Source organism: Anser brachyrhynchus, assembly GCF_964034855.1.
Source record: "Anser brachyrhynchus genome assembly, chromosome: 25".
In the NCBI taxonomy this organism is placed as follows: Eukaryota; Metazoa; Chordata; class Aves; order Anseriformes; family Anatidae; genus Anser; species Anser brachyrhynchus.
The window spans coordinates 7908644-7925537 of record NC_137718.1 but is presented as its reverse complement, the minus strand read 5'-3'; the positions used below and the strand labels follow the sequence as shown (position 1 = coordinate 7925537).

The following is a 16894-nucleotide window of genomic DNA, read 5'->3' as shown; positions in this document are numbered from 1 at the left end:
CCCCTAACCCTAAAAATTAAGACCCTCTAAACCCTAACCCAAAAAATTAAGACTCTCAAGGCCCTAACCCTGGAGCCCCTAACCTTAAAAACAAACAAAAATTGAGACCTTAAAACCCTAACCCTAAATACCTTACCATAAATAAAACCCTATGACCCTAACCCCTAAAAACCCTATCAACACTAAAACCCCAAAAAACTTTAAAACCTTAACACACTAACCCCCAAACCCTAACCCTTTAACTCCAACCCTAACAACCTTAAAATCCTAACCCTAAACCCTGGAAATCCTAATCCTGAAACCCAACCCTAGTGCCTTAGCCCTGAAACCTTAAAACCCTAACACCTTGTTAAAAACACTCTGTAACCAACAACATAGGCTCAGGCAAGGATCTCAGTGAGGTAGCATTTTTATTCACGAGTGCAATGGCAGGTGTCCCGCAAGCCACGTACTAGTTCCATAACACAGTTTATATAAATTTTTTGTTTCCTCTCGGTGACCAGGACCCTCCCCAGTTTCCCAATTGACCAGGTAATCCATGTTCACAATCTATCCAGTGCTTCACAGAAAATACACAGCTGCTGGCCTGTTACAAGTCAATTTTCTTTTTTTCTTGACTGTTTTCCTCTTTGAGGTGGTAATGTTTCTTACACCGTGATTTCCACCCAATTGCTCTAAGGATTCTGGTTGTCTGCATTTTACAAGGTTGTCTGGTAAGCTTTCTTATCACTGCAAGCATATCTCAATACCACCTTCCTTCCCTCTAAACGATGTAACTCTGTGCAAAAACATTTTTATTCCCACAGCCTTGATCCCCTTACCCTAAAATCCTTATTCCCTTTAACCCTAACAACTCTAACCACAACCCTAACCCTTCATATCAACTCCCCAACGCTAACGACACTAATGACCCAAATCCCAAACTGCCCCTAACCCCAGGCAACTGACAAAGAAACTGACACATAGCTGAAAACTACAAAAAAGGCAAAACCCTGGATACACACCCCAAATCACAAACATGCGACCAAAATGCTACAAAAAAGCCCCAGACGCAGGCCCCAAGCACTACAGCTAGGCCCCAGAAGCTCAAGACACATCCCAAAGCCAAAATGCAAGCCCCAAACGCTACAGAAGAGCCCCCAAACACCAGACGCAGGCTGCAGAAGTCTACAAGCAGGCCCCAACCACACCCGGATGCAGACCCCAACTGTTCACAAGCAGCTCCCAACCCCCCCCATGAACTGGACCCCACCCCACCCAGATGCAGGCCCCAGCCCCAGCCCCCACGCCCCAGACTCTGGCCCCAAAGGTGTACAACCAGCTCCCAACTGCCCCCCTCAAAGGGAGGCTCCAAAGCCCACCAGAAGACCCTAGAGTGTAAAAGCAGCTCCCACCCCCCCCAGCACAGACCCCAACCCCCCCCAGACACAGGCCCCAAAGGTGTACAAGCAACTCCCCACCCTCCCCAGAGGCACACCCCAAAGGTGTACAAACAGCCCCAACCCCCCAAGACCCAGACCCCTACAGTGTACAAGCAGCTCCCACCCCCCCCAGACGCAGGCCCCACCAAAGGTGTACAAGCAGGCCCCTACAGTATACAAGCAGCTCACAACCACCCCCCCAGAGGCAGGCCCCAACCCCCTCCAGATGCAAGCCCCAAAGGTGGACAAGCAGCTCCCAACCCCCTCCAGATGCAGATCCCTACATTGTACAAGCAGCTCCCAACACCTGCCCCCAAACGCAAGCCCATACTGTGTACAAGCAGCTCCCAACCCCCACAGATACAGATCCCTACATTGTAGGAGCAGCTTCCAACCCCCCAGATGCAGGCCCTGACCCCCCCCCAGCCACAGTCCCCAAAGGTGTACAAGCAACTCCCAACCCCCCCCCCAGATGCAAGCCCCTAAGGTGTACAAGCAGCTCCACACCCCCCCAAGACACTGGCCCCAAAAGCCTAAATATATGCCAAGAAAGTATTAATGCAAGTGCCAAATGCTACAGACAGGCCCAAAAGCACAGGCCCCAGATGCTCGAGGCCGAGACGTAACTTGGCTTTCTGAATTACTGGAAAGCGGCTTTCGTTCTCAGCGAGGTGTGCACAGGCTAGACAGGATGGGGCTTCAGGCACCTCTTCACCTGTGGAAACACACTGCCATCAGGCACTGCCATGCCAGACAAGCTTTTTCTGTTAAAACACCCTTCTCAGATGCCCTGCGGCATTCAAGTGACCTGCTTTGCTCCAATTCTAAAGACTAACGTCACAGCCCACCTTGCCTGTGGCACCTGATGAACAGAAGAGAAAGCAACCATACCGTTTGGAAACCGTCACTGCACGTGCTGCTCCTTGATGCTCTGTAACCTCTTCTCAAATCCTCAGCCACTTCTGTGTAGAGCCTGCCATGACACCTGCAAAGCAAGATGGATACCCTTCGCAGTCACCTTGCGCAACTTGGCCATTCTGCTCCAACCCCACTCACGACCAGCCTGCCCTTCTCGTGCTGCTCTTCAGAGTGCAGCTTGGCCCCTCTGAGTCTGTGCAGGGCACCTGCGAAAGAAAAAGAAAAGCATAGGCCGTGGCAGCATCCAAAGCCGCAGCACAGCTAGGACAGGTACTCTCACCTGCTCCCTTACTCTGCCCCCTCACCTGCCCTCGAGGCAGATGCTTCCATCTGCTCTCTTAAGCCAGCTACAACACCTCTGGAATATAAATAGGACTTTAACTGTATTTTGTGTAGTTAAGTAACTGCAGTGACAACCGCACCCCTAAAATAACTGCTACATCTGTTCATCGCTCACCTCGCCAAAACCAGCTCTGGTCGTGAAGTCCCAGGTTGTACGCTGTGTTTCAGCTTTAACAAATGAAAACAGTCAGAAGGTAATCATTCAGATGCCAGCATTAGCACCCATCCCTCAACAACACAAGGGACCCCATGGCTAATTTTATCATTTCAAAACAGCAGCCCCCTTGCCTCAGCACCTGGAAAGTAGATCAAGCCAGTCACCGGGTTGCCTACCGAGTCCTTGACAGTTCCAAAAGGAGCTCTTTCCTGTGACCAGTTCCTCCTAAGGTTTACCCCTCTACTGGGGAGGGGAAAGAAATACAAACAAAAAATCAAAACCCCACATCTGTGAGCTTTCAAGATTCAATGACAGACCTCTCCTCTAGCACTACTCAAGCACTATGCAAACAGCTGCTCGCAAGCAGCTCAGGTCTCCCCCTCCACATTTGCCAAACACCACGGAGATGACTCTGTGCCAGCTGCCCTTCAGTACGTGCCCAGAGGCAGACCAGATGTCTTTGCCAAAACAGTCCGGACAATGTATTAGTACACCGATGGACTGCCACGGTAGCTACCATCACTAACTGCCAGGCAGGACAGCTCCAGGCCAAACACACACACACAGGCACGCTACAAACATTACGAACAAAACACAGAACACAAGGCGCAAAAAAAAAAAAAAAAAAAAAAGGACTCCCAGAGGGAAGCCCTACAGCGACAGCTAGTCAGAACAGGTGCTCTGCAGCAGACCCAAGGAGAGACTCAAATGTCACGACCTGCGACTGGAAGCAACTGCCAGAACTGGGATGATGGAGGCATACAAAGCCTGCCTTTAAGACAAGAGACCAGAAGGATGGGGAGTGCAAACCCCGGAAGAAAAATGCTTCGGAAATGAACTCCCAAGACAGAGCTCCTGATGAAGCCCACATGACTTCCGCAACAGCGAGGATGGAAACAGATGCCATCTGAAACCGAATATGATGCACAAGACCTGAAACACATCTGCGCTTTAAGCTGCGACTGCCAGTCAAGAAGTGCTCAGATCAGCCCTACGATGATGAAACAAGCATTTAGGACCTTTGGTGTGGCTACCGAGTTGCCCATCTAATCTGTCCAGTGGAAAAAGGCAATGAGGATATCAAGACCTGAGGAGCGCGTAACATATGATCATCACATCAGGAAACATTTGATACAAAAAGTTACACGCATAGAAGAAATGATCTCTTTAGGCTCCCGCTGCAAGACAAGAAATGCTCGGTTTCCGATTGAGCATCAGCGTTATTCCAGTGAGGTCAAGTGTTCAGCACCATCAGGATGGCTTCCCCAGGGCCTGCCAAGCACCAAGAGCAACAGCACAGCACAGACAACACAGAACACAGACACCAAGCTGGAACTGCCCTGCCTGGCACGTGCTCAAGCCTTACCTGACAGAATCCCACGCCCCCACACACACTGTCTGACCGTGATCAACCCTAAAAGGCCCCATCCACTGCAATGACTTAAAAGCACAGACCCTCGCCCTATGTGTGCATTCAAAACCCGAAAGCAAACATAGCACTTGCCCCACAACTTACCTTGGGAATGATGGGAGGCGGGTTCCATCCTCATCAAGGAACACAAAGGCCAGCCAGGATATTGCTTCCGGCATGAGGCTCCTCTTCACCTGTAGAAATAAAGCGCCATCAGGCACTGGCACACCAGCCAAACTTCTTCCAGTGAAACACCCACCTCAAAAACAAAACAGTAGTCCACTGACCTGCTCTGCTACTGAAGTCAGATAGACCAACTCGAGACAACTGCCCGCCTTCCCCTGCCAACCACCCCCAAACACACAGTATTTGCCCCTGGACTTAAATCTCAAGGGTCAGAATCCATCCTCAAGGTGGACCACAGAGGCCAACTAGGATGTTCCCAGTATCTTCTTTGTCCCCGGAAAAGAGGAGTCACCAAGAGGTGGGACCAATAGACTACCAAACCAAAACCAATGCCCTTTTTCCAACTGTACTCCACTCACCTTCCCGATCCAGGCTTAGCGCTTCCATTTACGGTGCTGAGCCAAGGTCACGTAACTTAGACCAAGGAGAAAGAACAAACAAAAATGACAATCCACGAAACAGTCTATACCCACTCCTCTTCTTTCCTCCCCTACCCCAACAGCCAGGAAGCCCCAGACCCACGTTCCCCAACCCAGTACCACCGCTTCGCTCACCTAACATCCCAAGGAGATGCATCACGCTCCCAGCTCCTCTTGCGCTCCGAGCATCTCCAGCATTTCAGGAACTGGAACCGCTGACGCCTGGCACGCCTCAGGAACGTGGCAGGAGATGTACTCTGCTGTCGCAAGGTGCTTCCAAAGCCTGCCAACAGGCAAAGCAGACTAACACAATCCACTGACCAACTCAGGGCCCACACTGCTGTCTACTCACCCTCATGCCTCATTCAAGTGTTTGTGCCCATGCCCTGGGCTACAAGAAACAAAAAGAGAAGGTCATATCCGTGATGGACACGCAAACAGTACAGCTCCTTGCAGAGGACTCAAACAGAGACGAGAGCCAGAAAAAAAAAAAAAACACACCTTCGGGTCCACAAATGCCAAAAGGCCATGAATGCACAGCAGCCCCAACAGGGGTAATCACAGACTTATCCTTTACAGATGAGAACGGTGACCCTGCTCAGTCTCTCCATAATACTGCACTTATGCGGTCAAGCCCCTTGTGATGCGTACTGAAGCTCCTTGTGAAGCCTCTGGACATTTATGCAAATGGCTTGATATACCTAGAGATTAAAAGATAACTCAAAAAAAAGGAACCGTACCCCACCATTTCTTAAAAACGAGTTAGCCAGCAACACCTCCTAAGCACACCTCTATTACGTGAATTCTAAGCACTTAAAATCTAGAAGGCTGCAAGGTCTAAAGACTCTACAGCCACCCAAACCGCAGGCAAAAGCTCCAAAAATATAACAAACTGTCCCTAACCCTGAGAAAGATTACCCCTTACACGCCTACTGCTGCTGTTTTCAGATACATGCTTACACAGGGAGCTTCGATGATACTTATCTCCTAAACCCTGCTCCATCAATTTGCCACTAAGGTTATAACTTTGATAATATTTGCCTTAATTCTGCAAAAATCATAAGTGACCCAGAACCACAAAGCAAACACACAAAGTAAGATTGCCATCCTATCCGTAAACATGCTATAACAATTACTCACCTGAAGAAGACCTGCATGCAATACAGGCACCTATTACTAGATTGGTTTGCTCTAACAGATCCTACTAGTTGTTACCTCACAAAGATGGGCGTACCGGTCTCTACTTGGAAACACATCAGTCCATAGACTCTGACCTACCTAAAGACCCCTGCAAATGACTGAAGGAAAAACAAAGCACTTACCCCAAAGTGCAGCCCAGGCAGAATGAGCTCTCTGATGGGATGCCTGTGACTCAATTACCACTAGGCCCTGCCTGGAACCCAAAGCCAATCACCTGGGAAAGGGGAGGGGCAAAGCACAAGAAAGTAGAAAGAGAATTAGCAGCAGCTGTGGTTTATTTTTGCTTCAGCTTTGAATATTGAAAGCTTTTCTCCTCTACAACACCTGTCTCAGGAACCAAACAGCATTCAAGTGACCTGCATTGCTCCTATTCTAAAGCCTATCACAGCCCACCTTGCCTGTGGCACCTGATAAACAGAAGAGAAAGCAACCACAGCAGCAAAAGCCACTGCACCCTCAGGACAGTTACTCTCATCCCGTCCTTTACCTCAGCCGCTTACCTACCCCACATGGCAGATGCTTCCACCCGTTCTCTGAAGCCACCTATAGCACCTCTAAAACAGAAACTGGAATTTTACTCTATTTGATGTAGTAAAGTAAGTGCAGCAACAACCGCACCCCAAAACTAACAGCTACCTCTGTTCATCACTCACCAGAGTCACTCCAGAGGTAGCTCGGGTCGTGACGTCCTGTACTGCACACTGCGTTTCAGCCTGCACAAAGGAAAACACAGTCAGAAGACAAACATTCAGCTGACAGCATTAGCACCCATCCCTCAACAACATAAGTGACCCCATATTTAATGTTTTCGTTTCAAAACAGCAGTCCACTTGCCTCTGTACCTGGAAGTTAGATCCAAGCTCGAAAGGAACGGCCACCATCACCCATGTGCCACCTGGGAACACAGAAGGACAAAATGACCACTGTGCTTGCAAGCCACCACCTGCCACACTGCTCCTCTGTCCCAGCCAGCCTCACCTCAGACCCTCAGAGGGAAACACCTGAATGTCTTCCCCTGTGGTAGTTTTACTGGGGTGGGCAACCAAGCTCCACCACAATCACTCTCTCACTCCCCCTCCTCAAAGAATAACAGGGAAAAAATATGATGAAAAGGGCTCAAGGGTTGAGATAAGGACAAGCAGATCACACAGTAAATATCGTGACGGGCAAAACACGCTCAGCATATGAAGATAGTCAGATTTATTGCTTATTACTACACAACCTAGAGAAGCGAGAAACAAAGGAAAGCAACCAAAAGCACCTTCCCCCCCCAACCACCCTCTTCCACCTTCTCCCCCCCAGCGGTGCAGGTGATCGGTGTTTATGGTCAGTCTATAGCGCTTCTTTGCCGCCACTCCTTATCGGACGCCCTCATCCCCTGTGCTGTGGGGTTCCTCCCACAGGATACAGTCTTTGGTGAACTGATTTGGCATGAGTTGCCCACAGGCAGCGGCTTTTCAAGAACTGCTCCAGATGTAGGTCCATACCACGGGGTCCATCCCTCAGGAGTAAACTGCTCCAACCTGGGTCCCCCATGGGCAGCAGTTCCTGCCAGCTTGCCAGCTCACCTGCTCCTGCGTGGTCTCCTCTCCACAGTCTACGGGTCCGGCCCGGAATCTGCTCCGGCAGGGGTCTTCCACAGGCCGCAGCCTCCGTCAGTGCAGGTCCACCTGCTCCACCGTGGCCTCCTCCACCAGCTGCAGCATGGAACCCTGCTCCACCGTGGTACTCCGTGGGCTGCAGGGGGACAGCCTGCTTCACCATGGTCCTCGCCACAGGCCGCAGGGGACTTCTGCTCCGGCACCTGGAGTACCTCTCGCCCTCCTTCTTCACTGACCTTGGCGCCTGCAAGGCTGTTCCTCACTCCTCTTGCTCTCCCAGCTGCTGTGTGGCACAGCATGTTTTGTTTTTTTTTGCTGTCTTAAATATGCTCTCACAGACGCACAAACAACATCACTTATTGGCTCTGCTCGGCAGCAGGGCCCTTATCTAACGTGGGGCAGCTTCTAGATTCTTCTCACAGATGCCACCCCTAGAGCCCACTGCTACCAAAACCTTGCCACATAAACCCACTACATCCCTTCACTTCGGTTAAGGGATGATCAGGCTGACAGCACTCTCACCTTCCCTCACTGCTCCCTGACACGGGGATTTCCCTGTCCAAGACTGCACTAGGCACCTGCAGAGGCAAGAGACAAAGCACACCCTGAGGCACCTCACAGCCACAGCGTACCTGCTGCAATACCTCCCTCTTCCCAGCTACTTTACCTCAGCTGCTTGTTAGCTCGATCTCAGATAAATGTGCCCGGGCGGCACCGCGTGAAAATGTGCCCAGGGGTTTCCCCTCAATTTCGGGTTTTCGCCTCTCCATTTCAGGGTTCTTCCCCACAATTTCGGGGTTCCTTCCCCTAATTTGGTGCTTCGCCCCCCCCAGTTTTGGGGTTCCCCCTCCATTTTGGGGATTCCCCCCCAGTTCCAAGCCCCCCACAATTTTGGGGTCCCCCACCATCTTTTTTTGGCCTGCCACCCTAATATTAAGGTTCTTTCCCCCAATGTAGGGGTTCTCACCACATTTTTGAGGTTCCTTCCCTTAATTTGGGGCTTTGCCCCCCAAGATCTGGGGCTGGATGCTGAAACAAATCCTTTTACTGGCAGGCGGCAGCCCCTGGGCTATGGGGCTCAGGGCCTTGTCCCCTTGCCAAGGGCAGGAGGGACAGGAGCACAGTGGCAATGCCAGAGTCCCCTTGGCTGAGGTAAAATCCAGCTTTTTTCATTATTTTTTTTCCCCCAAAATGAGCTTTCCACTAGCAAAAGCCCTGTGCAGAGGATGAGTGGTACCAAGGCAAGTGAGTGTCCCTCCTCTCCTGTGTCTTTGCCCTCCCCAGCATCCTTGTCTTCCCTAACTAATGTTGTCCCCAGGTTCCTCGCACCTCCTGATCACTCTCATCCTTCTCCACCATCTTCAGCCCTCCCAGATGTCTTTGTCCTCAGGCTCCTCCACCTTCCTTAACACCCTCATCCCTAGTAACTGTCCTTGGCCATTCCGAACCTTCTCATCCCTCCTGAGCATCACTGTCTGTCCTGACCATCCTTATCCCCAACCAAACACCCTCATCCCCTCGACTTGCTGCCCACTTTGCTATCAGCTGCTGGCAGCTAGGTGCACTGCTTAGACAGAAATTAATGAGCATCCTCTGTCTCCCCCAACGCGCTCTGTGTCACTGCCCACACTGCTTCTTCTCTCCCCCTGCAGGGTGACAGGCGGCTGGGTGGCAGTGGTGGCCATTCCCTTGCCACAGTCCCCTGTCATCCAGTGGCACCCCAAGGACCCCCTGTGCCGTGCTGCACCAGAGCAGGATGGAGTGGTACTGCAGTGGCACAGCTGGGTGACAACAGCACATCTGGGTGGCAATGACATGGAAGGATTGAAGCAGGACAGCTGGATCACAGAAGCACAGCTGGATTGCAGTGACATGGCTGGACTGCACTGTCACTGCTGGATCAGTGCCATAGCTGGATCACAGCTGGATGTCTGGGTTAAAATGGCATAGATAGGTGATTGCAAATGCACAGCTGGATTGCACCAGCACATCTGGCTTGTGACAGCACATCTGGATCACAGGCGCATTGCTGTAATGCAAGTGCATGGCTGGAATGGGATGGCACAGCTGGATCACAGCCACGCATCTGGGTTGCAATAACACAGCCGGACTGCAATGCCGCAGCCAGCTTGTGGTGGTGCAGCTTGGGTTGTGGTGCCCTGGCCAGACACACCGCGCCTCAGAAGGGTTGTGGCAACGGGTCAGATGCACATCTGGTCCGAGTAAGGGTCAGGTGGCAATGTCCTCGCTTTGGGGTTCATGGCCATGGAGCCCTCAGCCTCGTGGCAGGCCCTAAGTCATGCCTCAGCTGTGCCTGGGCCCCTGGTTGGCCCCAGCCCTTGTCTCAGCCCAGTGCAGGGTAAAAATGTAATCAAAATGGACAGTCAGGTTGGTTTGTAGATTTTCATGTGCCCTTTGCAGAATGGGAAGGGTGGGCAGCTGCTGAGGTGTGTACCACCCTTTTGGTGAATAATGAAAGGGCTGGGATGAATTAGGGTAAATAAAACCCTTTTGGGGACAGAGCCAGCTCTGCCTCCTTCTGGAATACCAGACGGTCCTGGACCAGGAAAAAAGGCCAACAAAGCGGACAGAAAAAAAAAAAAGGAGGGGGTGAGAGAGGGGGTTGGGGAGAAGAAATGCAAAGGACTTCCCAGTCCTGGGCTGGACTTCAACTGGGTTGGCATTTCTGGGTTTTAAATCCAGCCCGGTGTCAGCCCCGCCCCCGGGAGGGAGCTTCATGAATATTCCGTTCTCGTGCACATTCACGGGGGGGGCGGGGCGGCTGACCCCGGGCGGGCGCTTCCGGGGTAGCGGCACCGGCACCGGCACCGGCAGAGGCAGCGGCGCAGGTAGGGGCGGCCCTAGGGCGGGTGCGGGCGGGGGGCCCTGGGGGGCGGGCAGCGCCGGGAGGAGGCAGCCGCGGCCCTGCCGCCGAGGAGCGGGGGCCCGGCCTTGCTCTTGGTGCCTCCGCTCCGCAATCGGCGGGCGCGGGCGCGCGGAGCGGCGCGGGAGGGGCTCTGAACGCGCGCCCTGGAGGTCGTTGTTAAAATGAGGTTAAAAAAAAAGAAAGAAAAAAAGGGGGGGAGCTTAGAGTTTGGCGGTGCAAGGGTATGCCTGGGACGATAGGCGCTCACCGTGAGCTTTCGGAGAATCCTGCGCCACGTGGTCTTTCTAATTAATCCACCCAGCTATAACAGAATCTTCTCACACGCTTTATTAAAGAAGCATATTGCCAAGACGCCTTAAATAAAACAGCTCACACAGCAACCGATTCAGGGGAACTGCCCCAGTTCAATGCAAAAAATCACAAGCCTCGTTTTATTGTTTATTCTCTAGAGCATGAAAGTCTTGTAATTTGAGTGGGTTTACCCTGTCTGCTTCCTATACCTTCTGATAGTTACTCCAAATGAAGCCTTGCATGATGTAATAGGGAAGCAGAGATGTTCACAGCCCCATAACCTGAGGAGCTCGGTAAAGTTGTACATCATAACCAACACACTTGTACATCATAACCAACACACTTGTATAAACGCAAAGGAGATTTTCAGAGTTGTTGAGGAACTGGAGGAGGAGAAAACATCCGTGAATAGAGTGTGGGCGCTGCGGGACTTCAGAGAAAGGTGCTTTTTCGGGGGATGAGGCCGTTGGCCAGGTCCCAGCGCACCTCCCACCGCAGGGCAGCTCTCTTCTTCTCCGTGGGCACCGTGTAGGCATTGGGGACGCAGGTGCGCTGCGGCCTGCTGGGGAGGCCAGGCTGGTCGAGCATCTGCTCCCGAATGCCCCAGCGCAGGTCCTTCCGCTGGTCCTCGCCTGGCACATGGAACCTCTCCCACTCTCGCTTGTATTCAAAGTACTTGGCAACCCGATCGGTTTTGCCACGGTTTCGGCCCAGCGCTTCTAACCTTGGCGGAATGAAGGACTTGGGTGGTCCTGTTGTGGCCATGTACTGAGAGGTGGGAGAGCCCTGGAGGACCCTGAGAAGAAAGGGGGGACCGTCCCCAGGGGTCTGTCGGTGACAGTAAGGCTCCAGGGAGGACTCTTCAAGGGAGCTGCTGCTTGTCTCAATTTCCCCCTCAGAAAGGCTGTCTTCTGGGCCAGTACTCAGCTGACACATTTTCTGTCTCAGGCTCCAGACCTCATCGCTGGTCTCCCATGTGCTGATGACCGACTCGTCAGAGACCTCAACTCCTCCATCAGGTCTCCGCCTCAGCACCTTCCTCTTCATTGCCAGCCTCCTTGAACTGCCAGGGGACCACGGTGCGGCGGTGGGCTCTGCAAATGTAGGAAGGGCTGGCTTCAGCCCCGTGGTCTCAGTGTAGGGGTCACAGTGGGGGGGTGGTCTCCAGCTTTCACTGCTGCCTTCCTGCTCCTCATCACTCAGAGTGGCCCACCTATACCGGTCTGCTCCCCGTGTGTTCTCCATGGTTTCTGCTGGGCTGGGTGGATCCTGCAAAAATAAACTTGCAGTTAACGTCTTGCAGTGCATCCAAGTTGGATGAAGGCATGTAAAAAGGGGCTCTGAGAAAGCTATCTCTGACTCTTGGCCACCCTGAAGCTTCTCAGGTTTATGGGTGTCAATCTAGGCTCCGGTTACACAGAGGAGTCTCTATATAACTATATACAACTCTACTGAAAACTGTGGCATTGCATATGAAGTATCACTGTGAGATTGGACAAAACACGGCAGATTCACTTCGCTCTGTGGCTGTAAGCCTTGTCAGAGGTACTAATGATTCTCCCTTTATGCAAACCACTGTGCTCTTTCAAAAACACCATACCTAGTTGTGATTAAATCTAGGGACATCAAAGAAAGGGTGTTCTATTTCCACAGATGAGGAAAAGATGTTCATTTAGATGTTGACCATCACAGCCTAAAGGCAGAGCTCCAGGCTGAGTTGTGTGGGGGTCTGGTTGAGGTAAGCGTCTGCTTAGACTGGCTGCTATAGGGATGTGGACACTGTTCACATTCAGTGTGCAGGCTTGGGGCTATCTTTATGCCGTTAAACAGGGTTGGAAATGCAAGTTTCAATCGTGTAGCAGCAATGCCATTATGAAATGTTAGAGCAGATGGTGCTGCGAGATGACTGGTAGCTGTTAGCAGGCTGTCTGAAGTGTTGATGCTAGCTGAGCACACGGCGAGAACGGGAACCGCTCCGTGACAGCTTTGCACAGGAAATGTGGGAATGTGCTGCTGCCGTGCTGGGCTGCTGGAGCAGAGCTGGTCTGACAGCAGTGGCTGGAGGAAGACGAGTGATTAAAAGTGCCAAAGAGATTTGGAGCCTCGAGTAAGATAAAATTGCCCCAGCCAAGCCCCTTGACTGTTCCCACATGCTGCTAGGAACACTGAATGATGAAAAAGAGGCAAAAGAATCATTGTGCAGATAATAATTCCTTTACAGAAAGCCTACAGGCACTTGTGTAGTAAAAACTGCACAAAAAGGCAGAAACACAGATTTTCTCCTTTCTCTGCAGGACCTGAGGAGCTACCAGCCACCAATTAAAACTCCAAGGGACGCACTCACTATGGCAGATGGGAGTGGGGCTACTGATCGAGAGCAGCTCCTGAAGAGGGTGCAGGACTTGGAGGAGGAGGTGAAGCGACTGCAGGAGAAGCTGTTGGAGGGCAAGGAGGGCACTGCGGCAAAAGACACAGTTTCAGCCTCCAGGAAACCCAGGAAGCAGCAGCAGCGGCCATTTGATTTCAGCGCCTACGGCCGCAGGCACGTGGCACTGAAGATTGCTTACCTTGGCTGGGGGTACCAAGGCTTTGCCAGCCAGGAGAACACCAGCAACACAATCGAAGAGAAGTTGTTCGAAGCCTTGAAGAAGACGCGGCTGGTAGATGACAGACAGACCTCCAACTATCACCGCTGCGGGCGGACAGACAAAGGAGTCAGTGCCTTTGGGCAGGTCAGGATGGTTTTACAAGCTCCAGTGTGGGGAGCTCGGGATGGAGATTCTGTGGGATTAGTGATGAATGGTGATGAGCCCGGTGCTCACTACATGGCAGTGCAGGTTGGATTTGTTTTTAAAGAACTTTTTCAGACACTAATAGATCATTAGTGCTGTTTTTTTCCAGGGGAGGATGGAATGCACTTTAGGCTGCCATTTCCTGAGCCAGGGCAGCTACCAGAACAGCTCAGCACTGCCAAAAAGGGGAGATGCCCCTTCTTCCCCACATGCACATGTTGCTCTTCCTGTGCCAATTGCAATGCTTGGCAGACCCCTCTCAGCTGAGTTAACTCACTAACACAGCAAAAATAATAACTGGATGGCTTCCCACAGAGTGAGAAAGCTGAATTCCCGTGCAGAAGGGTCTGAGGAGAGCTGCAGCCAGCGGAAGGGAGCGTGGGAGTGGGAGCTGGAGGGAGGGGAGCAGCTGGCCCACATGGTGGCAGGGAGCCATCAGGAAGGCGCAGCCTCCTCACGCTGCCATCAGAGCTTAGGGTGGCTTTGCTTTCCTCCTCTTCCTCCTCCTGCTTGTGCTCCGAGAGCAGATTGTACTTAGCTTTTGCCTTGCTGGGATGGTTTTAACCTGCATCACTCATCTGCTCTAGGTCACAAAGCAAACCACATGAAATAAAGGAATGGACCACCTCTGCATGTGCTGCTTGATGCGCTCACAAACCTGCAAGTGTTAATTCACCTGTTCCCGTGCTAGGTTTCTCAGCAAGTTGAACTGTTAGTGGGTTCAAGTCATGATCTCCAGTTTGGGGGGGGAGGGAGGTGGGAGGAGTGAAAAAAAAAAAAAAAAAGCACATGGGTATCTTGCAGACTGATTAAAACTGAAGCCATTTAGAGACCATGCTATGTAGGCAGTTTGCAAGTTTCTCTGTTTTATTAAAGGAATCTGTAGCATCTGGTAGGAAGCTTAGTAGAGGCGCTTGCAGTTTTACCCACAGGAAGGAGTGGTAAGACAGACCAATTTAAGATACCTTCCTCTGTAGGAGATCCTGAATTTCTACCAAAATGTAAGGCAGAGGTGTAGGAAGACTTGGCTTTACATGCCAAGTACACCCATCCACTACCTAATCCCAGTTTTCCCAATTTTGCAGGTGATTTCCCTAGATCTCCGCTCAAATCTGTCAGAGGGGAAGAAACTAAATGGTTGCAAGGAAGACTCAGAAGGGAAAAACAGTAAATCAGAGGAAGAGCTCCGCTACACCCATATTCTGAACAGGGTGCTCCCACCAGATATCCGCGTGCTGGCCTGGTCCCCTGTGGAGCCTGACTTCAGCGCCCGGTTCAGCTGCCTCAGGAGGACCTACCGCTACTTCTTTCCCTGCGCGGACCTGGACGTGGCCCTCATGCATGCCGCCGCCCAGAGGTACGTGGGGACACATGATTTCCGTAACCTGTGTAAAATGGACGTGGCCAACGGTGTGATCAACTTCCAGAGAACAATTCTCAGCGCCCAGGTGATGTGGGTGGACAGGGGAGCTGAAGCTGGGCTGCGGGACCCTTTTCGACTATGCCAGTTCGAGGTGACGGGACAGGCATTCCTCTACCACCAAGTGCGCTGCATGATGGCCATCCTCTTCCTGATCGGACAGAGGATGGAGAGCCCAGAGATCATTGACGAGCTGCTGGATGTAGAGAAGAACCCCCGAAAACCACAGTACAGGTATGGACAGCTCAGGAAACCTCCCAGGCTGCTTCTCAGAGACCACTGTGCGAAGCACTGCGGGCAAAGCCCTCTTCTGCCAGCCTGCAAAGCCATCTTGTACAGGAAGGAAGCAAGCTGCCAGTGGCCTCTCTGTAAGATAGCATTAAAGATCCCCTTTTCTTGTTACTGCTTTACTCTTAGACAAGTTATTGGTGGTTTTAGCCCTAGGCATTTGGTAAAAAACAACTCAGAAAAGCAGTTTTGTGAGAGGCAGCACTGTCGTTAGCAGAAAGAGCTGGCTGTTGTGCTGTTGCATTAGCCCTGTGATCCTTTTTATCGCAGGCCCTCTCTAGGATGCCTCCAAACCCTTGGCCATCTGTTTGTAACACCTTCTCTCCTTTTCCCTAGCATGGCCGTGGAGTTTCCCCTGGTCCTGTATGACTGTGAGTTTGAGAACATTCAGTGGATCTATGACCGGGAGGTACAGGAATTCAACGTTACCCACCTGCAGCAGCTCTGGGCCAGCCACGCAGTCAAAACTCAAGTGCTGCATAACATGTTACAAGGCCTGGATGCTGCTCCAGTGGCTGCAGGGAAAGGTAAAAAGATGGCAGAAATGATATAGGGATAGGATTAACAGGTTTTTAAAAAAAACACTAAACAAGGGGATAATCAAACAGATGTTTGAAAGCATTGCTATTTCTTCACTTGTGTTGCAGGCCCAGGGGATGTCACTACTACTGTCCTCTGGGGAGATCTGAAGCCTCCAGTGCAAAACCAGGCCAGCAGCTTCATGGAGGGCGTCAAAGCCCGCGCATACAAGCCCTTACTAGAGCGGCCCAGGTGCGAGGGGCTGGAGTCCCGCATCCAGCACTGCCTGCGGAGGGGCCGCAGCCAGGCTGCCGAGCGGGCCACCAAGCGGCTCCGCAGCACGGGGGGCCCGGAGCTCGCCTCACCAAGCGGTGACTCCTGAAGGGATGCTCACCTTTTTTTTTTTTCACCTCCTCTCCTCATTTCCCCTTGCGAGTTTGATAAATTTCCGTCAATTTGGGTGAAACGCTGCTGCGTCGCGGCCTGTGGAGGGGCACGAGCTGGGGGGCGGGGGTTAGCCTCTTCAGAGCAGCCCCCGTGCGGTGTGGCAGCCCCGGGCTTGAAGTACCGGGGCCTCCCCATGCACTGTGGAAGGCGGGACGGGACGGGACGGGACGGGACGGGACGGGACGGGACGGGACGGGACGGGACGGGACGGGACGGGACGGGACGGGACGGGACGGGACGGGACGGGACGGGACGGGACGGGACGGGACGGGACGGGACGGGACGGGACGGGACGGGACGGGACGGGACGGGACGGGACGGGACGGGACGGGACGGGACGGGACGGGACGGGACGGGACGGGACGGGACGGGACGGGACGGGACGGGACGGGACGGGACGGGACGGGACGGGACGGGACGGGACGGGACGGGACGGGACGGGACGGGACGGGACGGGACGGGACGGGACGGGACGGGACGGGACGGGACGGGACGGGACGGGACGGGACGGGACGGGACGGGACGGGACGGGACGGGACGGGACGGGACGGGACGGGCTCCGCTCCCCCCCCAGCCCGGTACCTGCCGCCCCTCA

At 52.8% G+C, this 16894-nt stretch overlaps 1 protein-coding gene across 5 annotated transcripts; it reads left to right on the top strand.

Annotated features, from left to right (window-relative positions):
- Positions 1-10305: 10305 nt before the first annotated feature.
- On the top strand, positions 10306-16318 carry PUS3 (pseudouridine synthase 3; the record flags this gene model as incomplete). 5 transcript variants are annotated; one of them, XM_080567599.1, is made up of 6 exons in its annotated part: positions 10306-10504; positions 11782-11935; positions 13128-13670; positions 14711-15279; positions 15670-15860; positions 15981-16318. In XM_080567599.1, the coding sequence occupies 5 exons, from the start codon at positions 11816-11818 to the stop codon at positions 16232-16234; spliced, it is 1677 nt and encodes a 558-aa protein (XP_080423725.1). In that variant the 3' UTR covers positions 16235-16318. The 5 variants fall into 5 exon arrangements, with proteins under 5 accessions (XP_080423725.1, XP_080423727.1, XP_080423726.1 ...); XM_080567601.1 differs by having other exon boundaries at positions 10349-10504; positions 13128-13565; XM_080567600.1 differs by lacking the exon at positions 10306-10504 and having other exon boundaries at positions 11671-11935; positions 13128-13565.
- Between the last annotated feature and the right edge of the window lie 576 nt (positions 16319-16894).